We start from the raw sequence: 27,119 nt of genomic DNA on the forward strand, positions 1-27,119 counted from the left end.
TCTTCAGTCGGCACAGGCGCACTGCGAGGCGGACGCTCGCTCGGTCGCTCCATCCTCAATGCGCCTGCGCCGGTGACGTCACATCTACACCCGGCGCAGGCGCATTGAGGAAGGAGCGACCGAGCGAGCGCCCTCCTCTCAGTGCGCCTGCGCCGACTGAAGACAGGTACGGCGCAGGCGCCAGATTTTGAATGCAAACAGGGCCAGCAGAGAAAGATCCCGTCCGCTGGCCCTGTCAATCAGCATGCGGAGGGGGCGTCTTTAGGATAGGAGGATGCGGCTGCTACCAGCAAGTAGCCGCCCTACTTGCTGGTAGCAAGGTAATTTGCATATTTTAAAAGTAAGTTTTTAACAGAATCTGCGGAACGAAAATGATTAATTACAGTATGTATGCATAAATCGCAGTATAGGGATTATAAGTAACCAACAAAAAAAAAAAAAATGTTTAGTGGGGTGACAGAAGCCCTGGATTTTTTGATTATCTAAATTGCTTGCACTATTTATGTATGCCACTATGCATAGGTTATTCAGCTGGACAAAGGCTCCAATGAGAGAGCTGAAACGTTGCTGCTAGATGGGTGAATAAACCATCCACTTTTCTTCACTAATCTGGAGTGCTGCCTTTTTTCTTCTCTCTCTCTCTATATAAATATATATATATATATATATATATATAAATATAAGTTAGCTGCTACATCCCTGGACATAGCACCCTCCTTGTGTGATTCTTCCGGTGCCGCCATTATTTTCCTTTTTTCATATCCTATATATAAATATATATATATATATATATATATATATATATATATATATATATATACACATACACATACAGAGTCTGAAAAGATAAAAATGTCAAACTTTGTTTCTATTTTTTCCTAAATTTGGTTGGCACAAAGCAACATGCTAAGCAACAGATAATATATTATTTTGGCAACCAAACAAAAACTAATAATTGCACTAAGAGTGAAGTGAAAATAATAGAACTTCTACCACTCATAACAATTATCCACTTGTATTTTGCAGAACTTTTAATTGTATTGAAATCTTTCCTGATCCCTAAATTAGTCCATAGCAGCAAACACAAGAGATCCCAAAATATCTTCTTGTAGTTCTGTGCCTATGTTGAGGAACAGCTAACATAGTCATTCATTCGGTTCTCAAGACCATGGGTGGGTTCTCACTGTCTTCATCGAGTTGAAGAGCATGGGTTTCATCTTCGAAGTTTGTCCCGCCAACAGCTCCAAGCTCATCAGAAAAGGCTGTACACAGACACACAAAACATCAGTAAAAGTTAATTTGCATATGTGTTTTTAAGTTACATGCAAGAACACAAGATCCAGAATCTGGGTCAGGATAATGTTTTATACAAAGTGATCAGATGCTCCCGTTAAAACTTCTGTCTAATCTGTTACCATAAAAAAATTAAGCAATATACAAAAATGTCCACTACAACAGAGATATCAACAACATCTTACCTAGGAGAGAATTCCTCCGTCATATAATATCCAGTGGAGAATGTCATGATTTGTTTTCTTTCGGATTCATACACTGACTTAACTTTTCTCTCTCACAATCAAATTAAGGTAGATCACTTGTAAAATGTTATATCTTCATAGTAAAATGACTGAAAACTTAAAGAGACCCTATCACCAAAATGTATAGTCTTTTATTATGGTATACATACACATTTGACTGACCAACTGCATCATGAACCTACTTGGCGACAGGTTCAAATGTAAAAGCTCAGCTCTGATCTCCTCCTCCTGTCAGAGAGGAGAAAGAAGCTGCGGCTCTATGTGCCACTGCGTGCCCCCCCCCCCCCCCCCTTTAGTGGTCTTTACGTTATACAGTGCCTTGCAAAAGTATTCACCACCTTGACTTTTTTGTACTTTACATTACAGCCTTAAATTCAATCTTTTGTTAATCTGAATTTTATGTGATGGATCAGAACACAATAGTCTAAGTTGGTGAAGTAAAATGAAAAAAAATATATTTAAAAAAACTATTGTTTATAAATAGAAAACAGAAAATTGGCATGTGCGTATGAATTCACCCTCTTTGTTAGGAAGCCCATAATTAGTGAAATGATGTCCACCTGTGTGCAATCTAAGTGTCACATGATCTGTCATTACATATACGCACCTTTTTTGAAATGCCCCAGTTTTTCAGAAGCCGGAACTGGGAAACTGGTCAAAGTTGAGGCAAAGATGGATGGGGCTAAATACAGGGATATTCTTGAGCAAAACCTGTACCACTCTGTGCGTGATTTGAGGCTAGGACAGAGGTTCACCCTCCAGCAGGACAATTACCCCAAACACACTGTTAAAGCAACACTTGAGTGGTTTAACCCCTTAAGGACTCAGCCCTATTTCACCTTAAGGACTTGGCTATTTTTTGCAAATCTGACCAGTGTCACTTTAAGTGCTGATAACTTTAAAATGCTTTTACTTACCCCAGGCCGTTCTAAGATTGTTTTGTTTCGTCACATATTGTATTTCATGACACTGCTAAAATTGGGTCAAAAAAGTAAATTTTTTTGCATCAAAAATACCAAATTTACCAAAAAAAATCTAAAAATTAGCAAATTTCAAAGTTGCAGTTTCTCCACTTCTGTAATACATAGTAATACCCCCCAAAATTGTGATGACTTTACATTCCCCATATGTCATGTTTGTATCATTTTGGGAATGATATTTTATTTTTTGGGGATGTTACATAGCTTAGAAGTTTAGAAGCAAATTTTAATATTTTTCAAATCCCACTTTTTATGTACCAGTTCAGATCTAAAGTCAATTTGTGAGGCTTACGTAATAGAAAACACCCAAAAATGACCCCATTTTAGAAACTACACCCCTCAAGGTATTTCAAAACTGGTTTTACAAACTTTGCTAATCCTTTAGGTATTCCACAAGACTTCATGGCAAATGGATATAAAATTTAAGAATTTCGATTTTTTGGAAAATTTTCCAATATAATCAATTTTTTCCAGGAACAAAGCAAGGGTTAACTGCCAAACAAAACTCAATATGGGTTGCCCTGATTCTGTAGTTTGCAAAAACACCCCACATGTGGTCCTAAACTACTGTTTGGCCAAACGGGAGGACATAGAAGGAGGGGAACGCCATATGGGTTTTGGAAGGCAGATTTTGCAGGGCTGGTTTTGTTTATACCATGTCCCATTTCAAGCCCCGCGTTGCACTTCTAGAATAGAAATTTCAAAAAAGTGACTCCATCTAGGAAAGTACACCCCTCATAGAAACATAGAATGTGTCGGCAGATAGGAACCATTTGGCCCATCTAGTCTGCCCAATATACTGAATACTATGGATAGCCCCTGGCCCTATCTTATATGAAGGATGGCCTTATGCCTATCCCATGCATGCTTAAACTCCTTCACTGTATTTGCAGCTACCACTTCTGCAGGAAGGCTATCCCATGCATCCACTACTCTCTCAGTAAAGTAATACTTCCTGATATTACTTTTAAACCTTTGCCCCTCTAATTTAAAACTATGTCCTCTTGTAGAAGTTTTTCTTCTTTTAAATATTCTCTCCTCTTTTACCTTGTTGATTCCCTTTATGTATTTAAAAGTTTCTATCATATCCCCTCTGTCTCTTCTTTCTTCCAAGCTATACATGTTAAGGTCTTTTAACCTTTCTTGGTAAGTTTTATCCTGCAATCCATGTACTAATTTAGTAGCTCTTCACTGAACTCTCTCCAAAGTATCAATATCCTTCTGGAGATATGGTCTCCAGTACTGAGCACAATACTCCAAATGAGGTCTCACTAGTGCTCTGTAGAGCGGCATGAGCAGATCCCTCTTTCTACTGGTAATTCCTCTCCCTATACACCCAAGCATTCTGCTAGCATTTCCTGCTGCTCTATGACATTATCTGCCTACCTTTAAGTAGGCAGACATGGTATTCAAAACTGGGTTTACAAACTTTGTTAACCCTTTAGGTGTTCCACAAGAGTTAATGGCAGATGGAGAACCGATTTTGGAACTTCTATTTTTTGGAAAATTTTCCATTTTAACCCTTACTTTATTACTGGAAAAAATGGGTTAACAGCCAAACAAAACTCAATATGGGTTGCCCTGATTCTGTAGTTTGCAGAAACACCCCATATGTGGTCGTAAACTACTATTTGGCTAAACGGCAGGACATAGAAGATGGCGAACGCCATATGGTTTTTGGAAGACAGATTTTGCTGGACTGGTTTATTTACACCATGTACCCTTTCAAGCCCCCTGATGCACCCCTAGAGTAGAAAGTCCATAAAAGTGACCCCATCTAGGAAACTACGGGATAAGGTGGTTGTTGTTTTTGGACTATTTTAGGGTAAATATGATTTTTGGTTGCTCTATATTACACTTTTTTGAGGCAAGGTAACAAAAAATTGAAATTCTAAAATTGTTTCTACATTCGCTATTTAGTTTTGTGGAACACCTAAAGGGTTAACAAAGTTTGTAAAGTAACTTTTGAATACCTTGAGGGGTGTAGTTTCTTAGATGGGGTCACTTTTTTGGAGTTTCTAGTCTAGGCTACATCAGGGGGGCTTCTAATGTGAAATGGTGTAAATAAACCAGTCCATCAAAATCTGCCTTCCAGAAACTATATGGAGTTCCCTTCCTTCTATGCCCTGCCGTGTGGCTATATAGCCATTTACGACCACATATGGGGTGTTTCTGCAAACTACAGAATCAGGGCAATAAATATTTAGTTTTGTTTGGCTGTGAACCCTTGTTTTATTACCGGAAAAAAAGGATTCAAATGGAACTTTTGCCAAAAAATGGGTGTTTTGGCACAGTTTTTATTTTACATTTTTAACGCTGTTCATCCAAGGGGTTTGGTCAAATGTTATTTTTATAGGGCTGATTCTTACGGACGCGGCGATACCTAATATGTCTACATTTAAAAATTTATTTAGATTTTACACTATATTATCATTTTAGGAACCAAAAAAAATTATTTTTGTATCTCCATAGCCTGGGAGCTACAGTTTTTGTTTTTGTTGGGCGACTATCTAATGTAGGGGCTAATTTTTTGCGGGATGAGATGGCGGTTTTATTGGCACTAATTGGGGGTGCATATGACATTTTGATTGCTCGCTATTACACTTTTTGTGATGTTAAGTGACAAAAAATGGCTTTTTTTTTTACACTTTTTTTTTTTAATGCTGTTCATCCGGGGGGTTGGGTTAAATGTTATTTTCATAGAGAAGATTTTTACGGACGCGGCGATGTCCAATATGTATGGCTCTCAGACTTTGGAGACACTAAGCAGGCATCCTCAAACTGCGGCCCTCCAGATGTTGTAAAACTACAATTCCCACCATGCCCTGCTGATGGCTGTAGGTAGTTATAGTTTTGCAACATCTGGAGGGCCGCAGTTTGAGGATGCCTGCACTAAAACTAATATTTTTTGGGGAAAAAAATTGTTTCCGTGTCTCCAAAGCCATAGTTTTTTAGTCCGTTGGGGATTATAAAAATTTAGTACTCCATGGAAGTGTGATACTCCCTGAAGCAATCGATAAAGTAGAGGCCCGGATGATCGGGGCACGTGTCGCACTGAGTGGTGGTGTCCTTTCGTATCCCCCTCCTGCGACACACTCTGCACTTTTTTTGGGTTCGTCCCTTCTTTCCAGTATGGGGGACCACACCTGGAAAATGTTGGGCGCCTCCAATTCCCGAGGTACTCCGGCCTGCTCTTTCCTGGTCCGAAAAGATCAGGTCCTTGAGGACTGCCTCATAGAATTGGAGGAATGTCCCTGTGCTGCCAGCGCTTCGGGATAGTACAAAAGAGTTGTACATGGCAACCTGTACCAAGTAGACCGCAACTTTTTTGTACCATGCCCGGGTTTTGCGCATGGCATTATATGGCTTGAGGACTTGATCAGAGAGATCAACTCCTCCCATATACCGATTGTAGTCGACGCTTGGGACCGTTGCCACGGTACCTCGCACAGAGACGGGGGTGGTGCTGTTACCGTGGATTGTGGACAGTATAAAGACATCCCTCTTGTCCTTATACCTGACCAGCAACAGGTTTTCACTGGTAAGGGCACGGGTCTCACCCCTGGGGATAGGTACCTGGAGGGGGTAGGTAGGGAGGCCGTGTTAATTTTTCCGCACGGTCCCACAAGCGAACGTGGATCTGGCGGCAAGGGACCTGAACAAGGGAATGCTAGTATAAAAGTTATCCACGTACAAGTGGTAACCCTTATCTAGCAGTGGGTACATAAGGTCCCACAAGAGTTTCCCGCTAACACCCAGAGTATGGGGACATTCTGGGGGTTCAATACGGGAATCTCACCCCTCATACACACAAAATTTGTAAGTGTACCCTGAGGTACTCTCACAAATGTTGTACATTTTCACGCCATACCTCGCCCGCTTAGTGGGAATGAATTGGCGGAAACTGAGTCTCACCTTGAACGCAACGAGAAACTCATCAACCGTGACCTCCCTACCAGGTACGTAGGCCTGCGCAAATTTGATCGATGACCGTCCGTATCTTATACAGACGGTCATGGGCAGGATCACCTCGGGGGGGGAAGGGACATGCTGCATTATCTGAATAATGCAGACATTTCCGGATGGCCTCAAACTGGGGACGTATCATGGCCATACTGTAGAGTGGGGTCTGGTAGAGGACGTCCCCACTCTAGTATTGCCTGACACTGGATTTTTGCACTAGACCCATATGCAGCACGAGGCCCCAAAATGTCCTCATCTCGGCTGCACTGACCGACGTCCAGCCACCGGGTCTAGCAAAAAAGGAGCCCGGGTGCTGAGCAACGAACTGTTGGGCGTACAGGTTCGTCTGCTCCACCATCAGATTCACAAATGGGTTACTGAAAAAAAAACTGACTAAAAGTCAATTTCAGTAAACCCCACTGTGGGAATCTGGATTCCTGGATTGCCAACAAAATCTGGAATCTCGGGCTCAAAATCCACTGGGGGACACCAGCCCAGTTTCACCGGCAGGGGGCTCCGGTGGGCTTATTTGGTGGGCCGGGAAACCAGTACGAGCCCTAGGGCGGCTCGTACTAGGGTGGGCCACAGGGTCCCTAGCATATGGGGACCCTGGCTCTGCCTGGCGGAGTCTCCGCCGCCTTGGGGGCTCATCGTAATCAGATGATGATGAGGAGGATGCGGATGACAAGAGGAACGTGGGGTCATCCTCATCCTCACTGGGGCTCTCGGAGTCGGAGGCAATCTGGGCGTATGCCTCCTCCACCGAGAACATCTGGCGGGCCATGGGTATCTGTGTGTGCGTGTGTATGTGCGTGCGTGTAAACCTTTATTGTATGTGCGTGTGTGTGGGGGCACGGGTGTTCGTGTACTAAAAAGTAAAAAAAAAAAAAAAATGGAGAAATGTTAGAAAAAAATAAAATAAAATTCAAACTTACTGATCAGCGGTACAACGGCTAGTGGTGGGGGGGGGGGGGCTGGCAAGTGGCAAGGGGGGTTTAGATAAAAGTTTTTTTTTTTTCCTAACTAACTTTTCCCTTCTATCCCTGCCTAACGGTGCCTCTTCCTCACTGACCCTAACCTACCTGGAGGGTGATGGGTGCCGATGAGGGGATTGCAGGAGCCTGGTGAGGACGGTGCTGCAGGGTGCAGGTGCTGAACAGGAAGAGGAGGGGAGAGAGGAGCGCTGGAAGTTTGAATCTCGCGTCTCTCTCCCTGCACCAATCAGCACCCTGGACATCAGGCATCAGCACCACGGCCAGCACCGCCTCTCCCAAATGCACGGACTGTGATTGGTGGTGTGTAATCTCACCACCGATCACAGTCTTTTTCCGGTTCATCGGATGGACCGGAAAACGCAGCAAACTGCAGGTCTGAATTGACCTGCGATCGCCGATGTGGGGGGGGGGGGGACATAACCCCCCAGGCGTTGTGAATGATTTCAGCGGACATCCTGTTCGGATAACCCCAGCTGCGCCGCAATCACGATTTAAAGTTAGGACGTACCGGTACGCCCTGGGTCCTTAAGGACTCGGGAAACAGGGTACGCCCTAAGTCCTTAAGGGGTTAAGGGGAAACATGTAAATGTGTTGGAATGGCCTAGTAAAAGCCCAGATCTCAATCCAATAGAAAATTTGTGGTCAGACTTAAAGATTGCTGTTCACAAGCACAAACCATCCAATTGGAAGGAGCTCGAGCAGTTTTGCAAGGAGGAATGGGCAAAAATCCTAGTGCTAAGATGTGGCAAGCTCATAGAGACTTATCCAAAATGACTCGGAGCTGTGATTGCCGCAAAAGGTGGCTCTACAAAGTATTGACTTTAGGGGGGTGAATAGTTATGCACACTGACTTTTTCTGTTATTTTGTCCTATTTGCTTCACAATTAAAAAAAAAAAAACATCTTCAAAGTTGTGGGCATGTTCTGTAAATTAAATGATGCAAGTCCTCAAACAATCCATGTTAATTCCAGGTTGTGAGGCACCAAATTACGAAAAAAGTCAAGGGGGTGAATACTTTTGCAAGGCACTGTATGTTGAGAAGCATATCCAGGACCTACCTAACATCTGCCCGCAACAAAACTCTTCTCCCTCTGGCAGCGAAGTCATGGTAATACTGCAGATGGGGCTCTAGTGGTTAGACTGGTGATGGCACACTGAGGAGCGGAGCCTGGGATGCAGTGTTAGACTTAGCAGTACGAGCAGGGGAGGTTGTGGGAATTAATTAGTAGTGCTTTTTTATTTTTATGGAAGCCGTCAACTATATAAAATATCTGTAAAGAATAAATCAAGGCAACTGGACGTACTGTAGATTTCTTGAAAACGTTTCACTCGTTCTTCCAACGAGCTTTCTCAATTCTGAGTGACTGTACAAGAATTCTCTGGGAATAAATATGTAACTGAATCAACATCTGGTAATTATACCCAGCATGGGGTCAAAGGTGTTGATTCCATTATCCTAATCGGAGTCAGTAGGTGATAAAGACTTCCCAGAATTCAAACACCTCAGAGGGGCACTTAAAACTTGTGGGTATCCAGTTTGGGCCTTTGTCAAAACAGAAGGAAGGAGAAGAAAGAGCACCAAGACTACCAGTGAGGACGAGAAGCATGACAGACGCAAGAATATGGTTATCCCATATGTAGCTGGGGTGTCTGAGAAACTCAAAAGGATTTTTAATAAACATCACATCCCTGTCTGCTTTAAACCCAGCAACACATTGAGGAAACAACTGGTTCACCCCAAAGACCCAACGCCTAAACACAAGATGGACAACATTGTGTACGCAGTCGAGTGCAATGAGGATTGCTCAGAACTGTATATCGGCGAAACAAAACAACAACTACATCAGCGTATGCCTCAGCATAGAAGAGCCAAAACCTCTGGTCAAGATTCAGCCGTGTACTTACATCTAAAAGAAACAGGTCACACCTTTGAAGACAGTCAAGTACGTGTTTTGGATAAGGAGGCCGATTGGTACAAACGAGGTGTGAAGGAGGCCATCTACGTAAAAATAGAGAAGCCAAGCTTAAATAGAGGCGGGGGGGGGTTAGACATCTATTGTCTGCCACATACAATGCTGTCTTGACACCTTTTCCAATTAGGGTAATGGAATCAACACTTTTGACCCCATGCTGGGTATAGTGACCTCTGACCCCATGCTGGGTATAATTACCAGTTGTGCTCGGATCGACTATCAGAGTGACAGTAACCTAAAACATAGCAGTAGAGTAGTGGCAGAACTGCTGTAAAGGGTAGCCTAAAGGGGGCCACCCTGTAAGTAAGGATGATATGAGGGTTGGGTGGGAGGGGCACAACGCTGCTGTGAACGTGATGCGAACGTAGCTGACAGGGGGGAGGGCGCAGCAGTGCTCTATATACGATGTGCAAACACGGCAACTGCGTTGCCTACACTTGTGCTCGGATCGACTATCAGAGTGACAGTAACCTAAAACATAGCAGTAGAGTAGTGGCGGAACTGCTGTAAAGGGTAGCCTAAAGGGGCCAAAAATACAAGACTCAGTAGTAGAGAAAACAAGGAACTGTATTACAATAACATTATGACAGCAAATTCTGAAAGCCAATGACACCTCTCGTTTAGGGTTGGGTATGTAACGAGTGTAACATGGCGATTTCCAACGGCCCGGTTTCTTAATAATGTGAACAGGTACATGGATCTTTGATGCGGCTGAGGCGACTCCTATTCTGAATGAGTGGCCGGTTACGCTTAACGGATCGATATCTAATTTAGGCAATAAGACACGTATGTACTTTAGGGATGTTTGAATGCTTAGGGGGTGGAGTTGTATGCTAAAAGAGGGGAGTTAGGTGGAGCGCATTTGAACAATTCCGACCATTCGTTAAAGACTGCCACTGGACGGCACTTGTTACCCGTAGGGAAGTATTTCACCTTTACGGTTTCACCTGGTCGTGTGGTTTTTGTATGATCAAGTGTAAGGACATAGTGGAACCTTGGCATTTTAGTTGTTGTTTTAGCACAAAGGTACTGCTAGTGATAGGGCACGTGAATTCCCCAGGTCGTAGGAACCCGTAGAAACATAAACACAGGGCTGTTTTGATCACAGCGCTAGTCTTTAAACCGAAGGGGTTTGCACTTTAACATTACCGAAATGGATTTAAACATTTTACCTGAGAATGGTTTCCAGGAAATCTTACTCACAGTTGATGTATTATGTAAAATGCTGAGTGGCAAAATGCTATAAACGCTAGTAGGTATGTGATGTGATCCAAACCCTGTTGCGAACAAGACTGTTGCACCTAGAAAAATGGGACCAAGCCGTCTCGTAAGTTCTTGCCGTGTTCTTGGATAATGACTTCTGCCTTATTACTGTACCTCCTACTGGAAGACGGACCAATAACCAGGACTTAGGCCGGGCACCAACACCCTCAGCCCAAGTTTGTAGATGAAGTAAGCATGCCTGGGAGTAGATGATGTCCGCCAAGGCAGGCTTGGGATGCCTGCTTATAAAGAAAACAAAGAAGACCCAACAACCTAGAAAATAAAAGTCAGAGAAAACAATAACGTGAGTGAGACTCTAATAGCACAAGCCACGCGTGCGATCCACCATGAGAAAATTGTATTGAGAGCCACAGATGACCGAGCCATGCGAGTGGGTCTGAAGGCAGAAAAGACATGGAACCTACTTGTTGTGGGACCACGCAGCCGGCCTCGAATGGCGGAGTTATGTGTGTAAAATTTAAACAGAGAAGCCATGCGTGAGAGACTCTAATGGCGGAGCCATGCGTGAGAGACTGTAATGGCGGAGTCTTAAAACTAAACGGAGAAGCCTTGTGTGAGAGACTCTAATGGCGGAGTCATATGTATACAACTAAAACGGAGAATCCATGCATGAGAGACTCTAATGGCGGAGCCATATGTGTAAAACTGAACCGGAGAAGCCATGCGTGAGAGACTCTAATGGCGGAGCCATATGTGTAAAACTGAACCGGAGAAGCCATGCGTGAGAGACTCTAATGGCGGAGCCATGCGTGAGAAACTCTAATGGCAGAGCCATGCGTGAGAGACTAATGACGGAGTCCGGTGTATAAAACTTAAACGGAGAAGCCATGCGTGAGCGACTAATAGCGGAGCCATGCGTGCGACACTAATGACACTAAAATATTTTTTTTTACATAACCACTTATGGAGCACCAGTATGACTTGGGGACTCGCATAACCATGACCCTCTCCGACAGTGAACTAGGGACACTAACCAGCCTACAACCATATTGTACCCCTAACGGACAACATGAATAACGGTCATCGGGCCCCCGAAGCCATGAGGCCCCCCCGAAGACAAGAGACTGAACTGGATGACCTTACGGTGACGATAAGTAATTAAACGTGAGCCAGACCTGATGGAAAATGCATAGACATTAGTTATCGGAACCACGTACACAACCGAAACATTAACCAACCGCGAACCGTGAAATTGAACAGATGGCAGAAAACAAGAGCCAGAGGCATTGCAGTTCGCTAAGAGAAAACCCTTGTCGTGACAAACGAATGAACAACTTGTGAAAACATAGTAGGAACTTACTCCTATTGGCCTAGAAATGAAAAGAAATGCAGCTTTAAGTGGAAGCAGAGTATAACACATGATGTAAGAACAAGTGGGTGAATTCAGCTTTGGATGTGAGTGGTGCCTAAACATGGTATGGGCACAGCTCTGAGTATGAGCATGGAGAGCATGGTATAAAGCAGCCGTATGAATGCAATCTGAAAGTGAGCAGAGTATTAATGTAATGCAACAGCGGACTCATGAACGCAGCTCTAGTAGTGAATGGCGCATGGGACAAATGTGAATGCAGACACGCGGACGTAGCTTTGAAGGTAACAATCCTAACCACAATCATTCGACCATTAGTGTCCAACCCCCTTCACCCCAGAGCGCTTTGAGTCACGGACAGTGCAACCACGTCCGATCCTACCGTGAAAGCCAGCGCTCGCCTGGCACCTTCTGCCATTGCCCAGGCGCGAACGAACCTTCACATGATGCTGCAGAATTATTATAATTTTTTTTTTTATGGTCACCACCGCACCACCTCGTATTGGCCTAAGAAAAACATAAACGTGGTTGAACATAACCCTGATGCAACGCCAATTGCTAGACATATAGTGCACCTATAAACATAGCATGGAACCGCTGACACATGCTTGCCCATAAAATAATGTTTATAGAATAAACACACTTACATACAAGAACATCGGAACTCAATTACAGACGCCTTTGTCATGGTCTTACCTTCTTGCTGTTCTCCTTCGTTTGACATGTGCTGGCGGCCATCTTGGTTTCTGGGTTTCTTGTAGCCTCCCACCCTGCGGCTCCTCCTTCCCACTGGGAGGAGCTGGATGCCTAGCTCATATATATAGGAGGTCTGTGGCTTCAGTTCCTTGCTTGGTCCTCCTGTGTTCACATGCTTCTAGACTGCTGCTGCTTCTGGTTCCTGATCCTGGTTTCGTCCGACTACCCTGCTGGTTCCTGATCCTGGTTTCGTCCGACTACCCTGCTGGTTCCTGATCCTGGCTTCGTCTGACTACCCTGCTGGTTCCTGATCCTGGCTTCGTCTGACTACCCTTCTGGTTCCTGACCTCTGGCTTCGCAAAGACTCTGCTTCGGTTTCGCCATCCGTTTGGACTTTTGCTTTACAGCTTTATTTTCAATAAAGCCTTCTTATTTTCACTTATCCCTTGTTGTACGTCTGGTTCATGGTTCCGTGACATTAGGACCAAGCCATGAATTCTGACGGTACAGGGCCATCCTCGCTACCCACGCTGGTTGCCAGACTTGATCAGCAGGATCACCTGTTGGGTCGGTTCGCTGTGGCGTTGCAAACCCTGCTTGAACGCACGGCTCATTTCGCTCCCGTTGCCGATGGGTCGGTTGTCGCTCCTGGGCCCGCTCCTACTGCCGCTCCGGTTGTTGCGCCAGAGTCTACCCCGACACCTGTTGTTGCACCTGCGGTGTTTCGGGGTATGACCGGTTCTGCCCCTCTTCCACAGCGCTTTGGGGGAGAGCCAACTCAGTGCCGAGGTTTCCTTAACCAGGTGGGCATTTATTTCGAGTTGCTGCCACATGCCTTTCCCACTGAGAGATCAAAGGTGGGCTTCTTGATCTCGCTGCTCTCGGACAAGGCCTTGGCCTGGGCCAGCCCTTTATGGGAGAACAACAATCCGGTGGTTGCCGAGTTTTCCGGTTTTGTTGCTTCTCTTCGGAAGGTATTCGATGTGCCGGCTCGTGCTGCCTCTGCTGCGAAGCTCCTTATGTCCATCAGACAGGGTTCACGATCCGTAGCTGAATACGCCATTGAGTTTCGTACCCTGGCAGCAGAGGTGGGCTGGAATAATGAGGCTCTGGTCGCTGCTTTCTCTCATGGTCTCTCGGATGCCTTGAAGGATGAGGTTGCAGCTAAGGACCTACCAGTGGAGCTCGAGTCTCTTATTTCTTTCCTGATTTTGATTGACACCAGACTCAGGGAGAGACCTTCCTTTAAGGAGAGCCTGCGGAGGTTTTCTAACAGATTGGCGCCTACGTTTGTTGTCCCACCCGTGCCTCCCTCTCCTCCCACGCCTCCTGGGGATGACTTGTCTGGGGGTGAACCCATGCAGCTGGGGTTTGCTCGCCTGTCCGAGGGGGAGAGGGTACTCCGGAGACGCGAGGGCCGATGCATGTACTGTGGTCTCGGTGGGCATTTTCGGTTGGCATGTCCGAACCGTCCGGGAAACGCTCGCACCTGAGACCCTGTCGGGGGCAGATCTTGGGTGGAGTCTCCTCGTCCCCGGTTTCCCGTGTTGACAAACCACTGATCACTGTTGTCCTCTCCTGGGTCGGGGGCTCGGTGACGACCCAGGCGTTGGTGGACTCTGGTGCTGGTGGTTTGTTCATTGATAATGTGTTCGCTGCCGCCAATTCCATTCCTCTGCAGGCTCGAGGTTCCCCACTGGCTCTTGAGGCGATAGACGGCAGACCCCTTCTGCCGCCACACGTGACTCTTCCAGTGGGGATAGCCATTGGTGCCGTTCACAGAGAGTCGGTCTGCCTCCAGGTTATTTCGTCTCCACACTACTCGGTGGTCTTGGGGTACCCCTGGCTCCGGAAGCATAATCCGACTTTCGATTGGAGATCGGCCGAGATCCTCTCGTGGTCACCGCAGTGTGGGGCTAGTTGCATCCATGGGTCTGTCAATTTGCTGTGTACTTCCTCGGACTCTCTGTTGCCTCCTGAATACGAGGAGTACCGGGATGTATTCGATAAGGTGCGCGCGGTTGCCCTACCTCCGCACCGCCCATACGATTGTGCCATAGAGTTACAATCTGGTGCCGTTCCTCCTCGTGGCAAAGTCTATCCACTGTCGGTAGCGGAGAATGAGGCCATGGAGGAGTACGTGAGGGAGGCGCTTTCACGCGGACACATTCGCAAATCCTCGTCCCCGGCAGGGGCTGGATTTTTCTTTGTGAAAAAGAAGGGCGGTGAGTTGAGGCCTTGCATCGATTACAGGGGTCTCAATCGCATCACGATCAAGAACGCTTACCCGATACCCTTGATTTCCGAGCTGTTCGATCGCCTTAAAGGGGCCACGGTCTTTACCAAACTCGACCTGAGGGCGGCATATAACCTGGTAAGGATCAAGGCGGGCGATGAGTGGAAGACCGCGTTTAACACCAGGACCGGTCATTATGAATCCTTGGTTATGCCCTTTGGGTTGTGCAATGCGCCCGCAGTCTTTCAGGAATTCATCAACGATGTTTTCCGTGACCTGTTGCAGCAGTGTGTGGTGGTCTATTTGGATGACATCTTGGTATATTCTGAATCCATGGAGGCCCACATTCTGGATGTCAGACGAGTGTTGCAACGGCTACGAGAGAACAAGCTGTTCGGTAAGCTTGAGAAATGCGAATTTCACCGATCCCAGGTAACCTTCTTAGGTTACATCATTTCCGCTGAGGGGTTCTCCATGGATCCTGAGAAGGTTTCGGCTGTCTTACAGTGGCCCCAGCCCAGTGGTCTTCGTTCCCTGCAGCGCTTTTTGGGCTTCGCCAATTATTATCGGAAGTTCATCAGGGACTTTTCCATGCTAGCCAAGCCTCTCACGGATCTGACCAGAAAGGGCAGTAATTCCCAGGTCTGGCCGCTCGAGGCCATCCGAGCTTTTGAGGCTCTAAAGTCCGCCTTTGTGTCAGCTCCGATTCTGTTGCATCCCAACCCTGGGTTGCCCTTTGTCCTCGAGGTGGACGCGTCTGAGACGGGAGTAGGCGCCCTTCTGTCTCAGCGTAGAACACCAGAGGGTCCTCTGCTTCCTTGTGGGTTTTACTCCCGGAAACTGTCTTCCGCGGAGTGCAACTATCAGATTGGTGACAGGGAGTTATTGGCCATCGTGCAGGCCCTTAAAGAATGGAGGCACTTGCTCGAGGGTTCGGTGGTTCCGGTCCTCATCCTGACGGACCACAAGAATCTGACCTACCTTTCTGAGGCCAAGAGATTGACACCACGTCAGGCCAGATGGGCTCTGTTCTTGTCACGTTTTAATTACGTGGTCTCCTACCTACCCGGTTCCAAGAACATCAGGGCGGATGCCTTATCACGGCAGTACTCCGAGCTGTCCAGGGAGGAGTCGATTCCGACTTCGGTCATACCTCCGAATCAGATCTTGGCCGCCATTCGCACCAACCTGACCTCTCCCCTGGGTGAGCAGATTTTGGCGGCTCAATCTGGTGCTCCCTCTGGGAGACCCAACGGCAGATGTTTTGTGCCTGAGGAGTTGCGCACTCGGTTGTTGCGAACCTACCATAACTCCAAGACCGCGGGGCATCCTGGAAAGAATCAGCTGTCCTGGGCTGTTTCACGTCTGTTCTGGTGGCCTTCCCTACGTTCCGACATCGCCGCATATGTAGCGGCATGCTCCGTTTGTGCCCAGAGTAAGTCCCCTCGGCACCTTCCGTTGGGCCTTCTGCAACCCATAGCCACCGGGGAGCGCCCATGGTCACACCTGGGGATGGATTTCATTGTGGACCTCCCTGCATCCCGAGGCCATACGGTCATTCTCATGATTGTGGATCGGTTTTCCAAAATGTGCCACTGTGTTCCTCTCAAGAAGTTACCCTCTGCACAAGAGTTGGCCACGATTTTTGCCAGGGAGGTCTTCCGGTTGCACGGTTTGCCCAAGGAGATTGTGTCGGATCGGGGGAGTCAGTTTGTGTCCAGGTTCTGGCGCGCCTTTTGCTCCCAGTTGGGGATTCATCTCTCCTTCTCCTCGGCCTACCACCCTCAGTCCAATGGGGCCGCAGAACGATCCAATCAGGCCTTGGAGCAATTCCTTCGTTGCTATGTCTCCGATCACCAAGACAATTGGGTTGACCTCCTGCCTTGGGCTGAGTTTGCCAGGAACACGGCGGTGAACTCTTCCTCTGGGACGTCTCCCTTCATGGCCAATTATGGGTTCCAACCTGCCGTGTTACCGGAGGTATTCTCTCCCCAGGATATTCCGGCTGTGGAGGATCACCTTTCCGTCCTACGTGCTTCTTGGGTACTGATCCAGAAGTCCCTTGAGGTCTCTGCGCAGCGCCAGAGACTCCAGGCTGATCGCAGATGAGCGCCTGCTCCTTCCTATCAGGTCGGAGACCGTGTATGGTTGTCCACCCGCAACCTCAACCTTCGAGTGCCCACTCCCAAGCTGGCGCCTCGCTTTGTTGGTCCCTTCCGAGTGCTTCGCAGGGTAAACCCGGTAGCCTATGCCCTTGCGCTTCCTCCTGGCATGCGGATCTCCAACGTGTTTCATGTCTCCCTGTTGAAGCCACTGGTGTGTAATCGTTTCACTTCCTCGGTTCCTCGGCCTCGTCCGGTCCAAGTGGGTAATCGTGAGGAGTATGAGGTGAGCAATATCCTGGACTCACGCCTGGTCCGCGGTCGGGTGCAGTTTTTGGTCCATTGGCGTGGTTATGGTCCAGAGGAGCGTTCCTGGGTTCCCTCCGCAGATGTCCATGCTCCTGCCTTGCTCCGAGCCTTCCACGTACGCTTCCCTCAGAAACCGTTCTTTACTCCGCGGAGGAGGGGCCCTTGAGGGGGAGGTACTGTCATAGTCATACCTTCTTGCTGTTCTCCTTCGTTTGACATGTGCTGGCGGCCATCTTGGTTTCTGGGTTTCTTGTAGCCTCCCACCCTGCGGCTCCTCCTTCCCACTGGGAGGAGCTGGATGCCTAGCTCATATATATAGGAGGTCTGTGGCTTCAGTTCCTTGCTTGGTCCTCCTGTGTTCACATGCTTCTAGACTGCTGCTGCTTCTGGTTCCTGATCCTGGTTTCGTCTGACTACCCTGCTGGTTCCTGATCCTGGCTTCGTCTGACTACCCTGCTGGTTCCTGATCCTGGCTTCGTCTGACTACCCTTCTGGTTCCTGATCCTGGCTTCGTCTGACTACCCTTCTGGTTCCTGACCTCTGGCTTCGCAAAGACTCTGCTTCGGTTTCGCCATCCGTTTGGACTTTTGCTTTACAGCTTTATTTTCAATAAAGCCTTCTTATTTTCACTTATCCCTTGTTGTACGTCTGGTTCATGGTTCCGTGACAGCCTTGACCAAATCTGCTTGTGCCCCCATACACAGACCACTGATACACATTAACCGACACCTTGCATGTCCGGCGCTAACTGCGGACGTGCGCCCCACATGTAAAACAGATGTCCGTTAAACATGCATCTTTTTTTTTTTTTTTTCTCCTTGCCTAATTTTAGGCATCTATCATGCAAATAACTGTAGTCCCCCCCCCTCCCCCCGAAACAGCCGGGCAACAATCCTAACCACCACCATCCGACTATTAGCGCCCAACCCCCTACATCCCAGAACACTGCTTTGCTGTTTACCCAGGCGTGAACTAGCTGCCACACAATGCTCCGTTTTTTTTTGTTTTGTTTTTAAAACGACCATTGATACATGACCCTTCCAAAAACAAACGGAATAAAATACCATCACTTAAACACAGCGTGCGTAGCTTGGAGACATGCGTCCCGTATGTTAACAGGTATCAGAAAACATGCGACCATACCTATTCTAGGCGCATGCTTGCCGCAAAAACAATATTCAAAAGCCCCCCAACAAGCCCCTGAACAATCAGACAAAATATGTTAACCACAGTCGTTTGACCATTAGCACCCAACTCTGCTTCGTCCCAGCGTATGACAAGTCGCAGACCGTAATGTGGGTCTCGTGTAAACAAGTCTGATACTACCGTGAACACCAGCACTCGCTGCCGTTGCCCAGGCGTGAAAGAGCCTCCGCACGATGCTTTTTTAAAAAATTTTTTATCAACCATTGAACCACATTTACCATCACTTAAACACAGCATGCATAGCTAGCGCCAACTGCAGACAAGCGCCCTGCATATAAACCAGGTATCAGAAAACATACAACCATACCTACTCTAAGCACGTGCTACCCCAATAACTGTATGCAATGGCCCCACCAGGCCTCTGAAAAGCCGGACAAACAATACTAACAACCATCGTCCGACCGTTAGCGCCCAAACTTTGCTTCATCCCAGAGCGCTACATGTCGCAGACCGCAGCGTGGGTCCCGTACCAACAACTCCGATCCCACCATAAACACTAGCGCACTCCTGAGACATTCTGCCGTCGCCACGCCGTAAGGCGCCTTCACGCCATGCTGCTGTGTCCTAGAGCTGACCCAGAGGTAGTGAAATCAGCTGAATCCACCCTACGGTGGTACATTTAGATGAGCACTGATGTATGGTTGATATGCTTGTCTGGGCACTGATACAGTATGTGATTACCCTATTTGTATATGGGCTGTTATGTAGTTGCAACAATTATATGGGCACTGATTTGTAACCACTATATTTGTGTGCCCACTGATGTGTTAGCTCCATTTGTATGGTCAGAATCATGTGGTTACTATTTCCAGTACATGGCCACTGATATGTGGCTGCTACATTTATAAGAACACTAAAATGTGGTTGTTTCATTCCTATGGTCACTGTTATGTGCTTTCTACATATATACAGGGTGGGCCATTTATATGGATACACCTTAATAAAATGGGAATGGTTGGTGATATTAACTTCCTGTTTGTGGCACATTAGTATATGTGAGGGGGAAAAAATTTTTAAGATGGGTGGTGACCATGCTGGCCATTTTGAAGTCAGCCATTTTGAATCCAACTTTTGTTTTTTCAATAGGAAGAGGGTCATGTGACACATCAAACTTATTGGTAATTTCACACGAAAAACAATGGTGTGCTTGGTTTTAACGTAACTTTATTCTTTCATGAGTTATTTACAAGTTTCTGACCACTTATAAAATGTGTTCAATGTGCTGCCCATTGTGTTGGATTGTCAATGCAACCCTCTTCTCCCACTCTTCACACACTGATAGCAACACCGCAGGAGAAATGCTAGCACAGGCTTCCAGTATCCGTAGTTTCAGGTGCTGCACCATTGATGGTATGGTGTGGTATATGGGGTACAAAGAAAGTGGGGCTATTCTTCATCAATGGAAACCTCAAGGCCACTGGCTATGCGAAATTGCTACATGATGATGTGTTTCCCTCTTTATGCACTGAAGCTGGCACGTTCCCTGAGTTTTTCCAGCAAGATGGTGCACCACCACATTATGGATGTCAGGTCCGAGCATTCCTAGAGGAACAGTTTCTTGGAAAGTGGATTGGTCGTCGTGGGCCAGTTGAATGGCCCCCAAGGTCTCCCAATCTGACCCCCTTAGACTTTTATCTTTGGGGTCATCTGAAGGCAATTGTCTATGAAGATACGAGATGTGCAGCACCTGAAACTACGGATACTGGAAGCCTGTGCTAGCATTTCTCCTGCGGTGTTGCTATCAGTGTGTGAAGAGTGGGAGAAGAGGGTTGCATTGACAATCCAACACAATGGGAAGCACATTGAACACATTTTATAAGTGGTCAGAAACTAGTAAATAACTCATGAAAGAATAAAGTTACGTTAAAACCAAGCACACCATTGTTTTTCTTGTGAAATTCCCAATAAGTTTGATGTGTCACATGACCCTCTTCCTATTGAAAAAACAAAAGTTGGATTCAAAATGGCTGACTTCAAAATGGCCGCCATGGTCACCACCCATCTTGAAAAGTTTCCCCCCTCACATATACTAATGTGCCACAAACAGGAAGTTAATATCACCAACCATTCCCATTTTATTAAGGTGTATCCATATAAATGGCCCACCCTGTATGTCCACTATTATGTGGTTACTACATTTACCCATCCAGCTAAGCATGAAATCAGAACCGGTGTCCGCCGTTTGCATGTAGTTTAAGGCAGCTGCACAAAGAGCCGAATGTGCCGAGCCGCATGTAACAGAGCCAAACGCTGCCCAGACGTGGGGCTTGGCTGTAGAAGGAAGAGCGCGCGAGTGCCGGACTTACCCTACCCGAACCGGACACACACACGCCGACGAACCATGTGGGAACACTGCTGGCCGTACGTTGGAGCGCAGAGGACGCTGACCCCGCTCGCGACCCGGAAGTAAAGCTGCGCCTGCTGTGAACGTGATGTGAACGTAGCTGACAGGGGGGAGGGCGCAGCAGTGCTCTATATACGATGTGCGGGAGCCTCCCCTCCCACAAATACGGCAACTGCGTTGCCTACACATGTTGATTCAGTTACATATTTATTCCCATAGAATTCTTGTACAGTCACTCAGAATTGAGAAAGCTCGTTGAAAGAACGAGTGAAACGTTTTCAAAAAAATCTACAGTACGTCCAGTTGCCTTGATTTATTCTTTACAGATATACTATGACCTGGATAAATGAGAACCTTCACAGACATACATCAACTATATAAGTTCTTCAAAGAAGTCTGGGGTATTACTGAAACAACTATATATGACATTATATAGGGGTCTCTATGGGGCATCACTGGTTTATGGTATACAGACTGCACCATTTATCACCTATCGGAAAATCTGCATCAAATTCACCCATTGTGAACATAGCCCTAGGAGGTCCTGTTGACTGGAACTGTTTATCTAGTCAATGACTGCCGAGACCCTGCTGTATATGCTGACATCGGTGAATACACCGATGGCGGCGTATTAACCCCTTGTATGCCACCGTCAAAGCTGACCACAGCATGCGCAGGGTTTGCAACTCCCTCCCTGTGCTGCTGTTACAGGGACCCGCAGGCTGGCTTGCCTTCTACTGGAGCTTATGCGATCCCGCCCCTTAGGCTGGGTCTCAAAGGCAGACTGTCAGTGTATTACAGTGTAATACACTCACAGGCAATGAATTTCAATACAGATCAGACCCCCAAAAAGTTGTGACAAAAATAAAAAGTAAAAAAGAGTGTTTTTCATAATAAAAACAATGAAGTTTCAAGTAAAAAAAATACCCCTTTCCAATAATAAATGCATATAAAATTGTAAAAAAAAGAAAAAAAAAGAAAGAAAAACAGACATAATCATAATAATTAGGTATCGCTCCATCCGTAACGACCAGCTCTATACAAATATAACATCCACCCCAATCTGGTGAATGCTGTAAATAATAAATAAAAACTATGCCAAAAGAGCCATTTTAAGTCATCTTACATCACAAAAAGTGTAATACCAAGTGAACAAAAAGTCATATGTACCCCAAAAAGTACTAATCAAACTGTCACTTTATCCCGCAAAAAATATATGACAATTGCAGCTTATCTATATAAGACAATTGGTAGAAAAATAAAAATAATATGGCTTTCAGAAAATGGAGACAAAAAACATGATTAATAAAAAAAATGCTTTATATTAGACTGAAACAAAAAAGTAGTCATATTTGATATTGTCGCATCCGTAACAACCGTCTCTATAAAAATAGAACATGATCTAACCTGTCAGGTGAACATTGTAAAAATCAAAAAATAAAAACTGTGCCAGAACAGCAATTTTTGGTTACCTTACCTCACAAAATGTGTAATATAAAGAGATCAAAAATCATATGTACCAATAGTATCAAGAAAAACTGCAATCTGTCCCTCAAAAAACAAGTCCTCAGACAGCTACGTTGGTGGAAAAAGAAATTTTTTATGTATGTGGCGATAAAAAATATAACTTGGTTACAATAAAAAAAAAATTTACTCTAAAAAATTTGTAAAACATGAAAAAAACTATATAAATGTGGTATCGTCATATCTATATCGACCTACAGAATAAAGTTATGATATAATATATACTGCATAGAGAACTCCATAAAGAATTAAAATTAAAAACACTGACAGAATAAAAATTTTTGCCCACCTCCCAAAAAATGGTATAAAAAGTGATCAGAAAAGTAATATTTACCCCAAAATAATGTGTGTGTTTTCTTTAGCTGAGAAACACATCTTTCCTAGATTGGTGGAGTGCTGCATTAACGGCTGACCTTCTGGAAGTTTTTCCCATCTGCATGTAGAATCTTAGGAACTCAACTCTTGGTCATCTCTCTTAGGGCTCATTCAGAAGACCGTATCCGTAATTGCAGACAAGAATAGGGGCCGTGGAATGGAAGTATGGATGCGGACAGCATCTTTTGGCAACCCATTGAAATGAATGGGTCCACATTCATTCCGCAAATATATGGTGGTGCGAATGAGCTCTTATCAAGGCCCTTCTCCCTTGATAACTTAGTTGGTGAGACAGCTCTAATAAGAGACCTGGGTGTTCCGTATTTCTTCCGTTTAAACTGTAACTGTCATTAAAAAATTTAAATGCGTAGGACAAGTGATAAGGATTGTTTTTGCAATATACTTTATTTGTTGATTTTGTACATTTTCATTAAAAAAAAACTCTCTCTGAAGTTGCCTTTTGGGGATGAGTTGGTATGGAAAATCCATCTTCAGAGTTCAGCACAGCGCTATACAGTGAAGTAATTCTGCTCACTGCTTCCCCTCCTTTATATAGCTACTAGCAGAAGGACCAGGCTTTGCACGGGTATATTTAATCTATTTCATTTAATGTTTGTGTGTGTCGTAAGGGCTCTTTCACATGAGCCAATGCCGTGCAAGTAATCTGCCGAGTGAAAGACAGCCAAGCCTAGTTCCGGACAGCAGAGACACGGAGCATTAACATGATTATTAATGTTCCGTGCCTCTCTGTGATCTTTTTTTACTACAAAATCAGTTTTTGTCACTGTGATTTTGTAGTAAAAAGGTCACAGAGAGGCACAGAGCATTATCAATCATGTTAATGCTCCATGTCTCTGCTGTCCGGAACGGGTCTTGGCACTCTTTTTTGCAGTGGGTTCCACGCACGGGATCCACTCGTGTGAAAGATCCCTAAAATATATTGACAATATCCCCCCACAATTTGACCTCTACAGCACCCCACCCTTTAACACTGACCATCCCCACAGTGCCGCAACCTCCTTAACCCCTTAACCATAACACCGTACATATACAGCGTTATGCGCCCGCGGATGTATGTAGTGGGCCTCTGCAGTGACCCTGCTCCATACGCGCCGTGTGCCGGCTGTTTCATACAGCCAGCACCCGGCCGCACTGACAGGAAGCAGCGTTCGCGCCGGCCCCGTCATTTAACCCCTCTGGTGTGTTGTGCTTTTGCATAGGTGCAAAACATTTCTATTCAAATATTCTAGTTATAGTGGATATCGATTGCCTATAAGAAGCCATTTTGGATTATATACACCATCTTATATGAATCTTCATGTATAGTGGAATATAAGTTCATGGTGAGGTTAGTGAGTATAAAGGTAACTGCTCATTAGTGTATTCTGTTCATGAATGTACCAGTCTGAGAAGAGACCTCCTTGTCTCCTTATAAATTAATGGCTGAGATAAGGGTAAGCCCTAGAAGCAGCTGGTACTAATTACCTAAACAGTTAGGTATTTATTAATGAAGCAGAATATCTATGTATTCATATAATCAACCTTCGTTTTGTATAAGAAAATTAATAGGACATCTGTGTTGTTTCATATTGTTAGATGTTATGAAGGACCTTGATGTATCCAGTATCTTATATATATATATTTCTCAATAGGAGAATATTCACTTCTAAAACATTGTCAAGAGTGTCTGCAAAGATATGGTGTAGAAGACAAGGCCCAGTCCTATCATTACGGGTCCATAGATCAACAGTGTGAGAAACATTCAGACAGATGCCTAGAGGTCTGTCTCTAATTGGGAAAAATGGCAGAATTAATCCCTATAGCTTTGATTTAAACTTCAGGTGTCAAATGTATAGAATGCCAGATGAAGTCAGACTTACATAGTTAACCCTTTATAGGATGATGCAAATAGCTTATACAACAGTGCCACCTAGGTATGAGTAGGTGACATTGCAACAGTAGCAAAAGTGCATTCTGGGTGATGTTATGATGTCACATTCACATCAAAGTACTCGCCTATCCGACAATGATTGGAAAGTTCCAAACTAGGAAGGTGTGTCTAACTGCTAAGTTTGTGATCATAAACCACACACACATGGAGGAAAGAAAAAACCCCATTAAAAAAAGAGATGCCAGAGGAACCAAACAATCAGGAGAAAGGAAAACAAAAGAGCTGGACACCTACAGAGGTGAGAAGACAGGCTTAGACACACAAAGACAAGTTGAGCTCTCTAGAGCGGTCTATCAAGATGAAAGCCATGGAAAGATATGCGAAGATGGACCACCCAGCTTTCCTAGGAGCAGAAGTGAGATTCCTACTAGGACGACTTGGTAAGAGACACAAAGAATGATATTTCATTTTATTAAGACTAATTGGAAAATGTGGGTGAAATTATACCATCTAGATTGGCGAATAAATAAATTAATTGATCATCTTCATATTGAGATGTAGTCTTAGGATATTGTGAGGCTTCATTTTACCTGCAGAAGAATCAAGACTCATAATTTATCAAAGCATTAAATGATTGCTTACATATATTGATAGTAATATTCCTTATTTAAAGGGGTTGGCCACTCTTTAAATACTCTCCACTACTGTGTGGCAGTCAGGGAAAAAATGAAGTTCCTAATATACTTCATTAAACACATCTGGCTGCTTCTCTTTCAGTTATAAGCTATGCCCCCTTAGTCCTGCTCTACCTTGCAGCTGAGTTCGTCCATGGCTGCACGCAACATGGAGGAGCTTGAGAGGAAGCTCGTCCATGCGCATGTGCAGTCTGCTCCTGTCAGTGGTCAGCTCCCTGCTGCCCGCTCCAACTCCGACAGGAATCAGCTGCTTGTTCCCTCTCTACAAACAGCTGATTCCTGTCAGAAGCTGGCTGTAATAAAAACCTTCCGAGTCCCTACTGCAGAAGCTACTTAGTCAATCCCCATCCCCCCCCCTGCACTATCACCACACAGCTGACCCGCTAAGCCACGCCCACTGGTTTCGTTAGGCCACGCCCCCTACAACCAACAGGGAAAGCAGGACATCTAGCCAGGAACAATGATTTTGTGTGTATATATATATATATATATATATATATATATATACACTGCTCAAAAAGATAAAGGGAACACAAAAATAACACATCCTAGATCTGAATTAATTCAATATTCTTCTGAAATACTTTGTTCTTTACATAGTTAAATGTGCTGACAACAAAATCACACAAAAATAAAAAAATGGAAATCTATTTTTTTAACCCATGGAGGTCTGGATTTGGAGTCACACTCAAAATTAAAGTGGAAAAACACACTACAGGCTGATCCAACTTTGATGTAATGTCCTTAAAACAAGTCAAAATGAGGCTCAGTAGTGTGTGTGGCCTCCACGTGCCTGTATGACCTCCCTACAACGCCTGTGCATGCTCCTGATGAGGTGGCGGACGGTCTCCTGAGGGATCGCCTCCCAGACCTGGACTAAAGCATCTGCCAACTCCTGGACAGTCTGTGGTGAAACGTGACATTGGTGGATAGAGCGAGACATGATGTCCCAGATGTGCTCAATTGGATTCAGGTCTGGGGAACGGGCGGGCCAGTCCATAGCATCAATGCCTTTGTCTTGCAGGAACTGCTGACACACTCCAGCCACATGAGGTCTAGCATTGTCTTGCATTAGGAGGAACCCAGGGCCAACCGCACCAGCATATGGTCTCACAAGGGGTTTGAGGATCTCATCTCGGTACCTAATGGCAGTCAGGCTACCTCTGGCGAGCACATGGAGGGCTGTGCGGCCCTCCAAAGAAATGCCACCCTACACCATTACTGACCCAATGCCAAACCGGTCATGCTGGAGGATGTTGCAGGCAGCAGAACGTTCTCCACGGCGTCTCCAGACATGTGCTCAGTGTGAACCTGCTTTCCTCTGTGAAGAGCACAGGGCGCCAGTGGCGAATTTGCCAATCTTGGTGTTCTCTGACAAATGCCAAACGTCCTGCACGGTGTTGGGCTGTAAGCACAACCCCCACCTGTGGACGTCGGGCCCTCATATCACCCTCATGGAGTCTGTTTCTGACCGTTTGAGCAGACACATGCACATTTGTGGCCTGCTGGAGGTCATTTTGCAGGGCTCTGGCAGTGCTCCTCCTGTTCCTCCTTGCACAAAGGCGGAGGTAGCGGTCCTGCTTCTGGGTTGTTGCCCTCCTACGGCCTCCTCCACGTCTCCTGATGTACTGGCCTGTCTCCTGGTAGCGCCTCCATGCTCTGGACACTACGCTGACAGACACAGCAAACCTTCTTGCCA

General features: G+C 45.7%; 1 protein-coding gene across 1 annotated transcript in view; it reads right to left on the bottom strand.

The window, feature by feature from the left end:
• Positions 1-815: 815 nt before the first annotated feature.
• WIPI2 (WD repeat domain, phosphoinositide interacting 2) overlaps positions 816-27,119 on the bottom strand; it is a 159,245-nt gene continuing 132,941 nt past the window's right edge. The window contains exon 6 of the mRNA XM_040439361.1: positions 816-1,262. Coding sequence (XP_040295295.1) covers positions 1,150-1,262 — 113 coding nt within the window. The 3' untranslated portion in view covers positions 816-1,149. The remainder of the gene's footprint in view (positions 1,263-27,119) is intronic.

The sequence above is a fragment of the Bufo bufo genome, chromosome 7 (genome assembly GCF_905171765.1).
Source record: "Bufo bufo chromosome 7, aBufBuf1.1, whole genome shotgun sequence".
In the NCBI taxonomy this organism is placed as follows: Eukaryota; Metazoa; Chordata; class Amphibia; order Anura; family Bufonidae; genus Bufo; species Bufo bufo.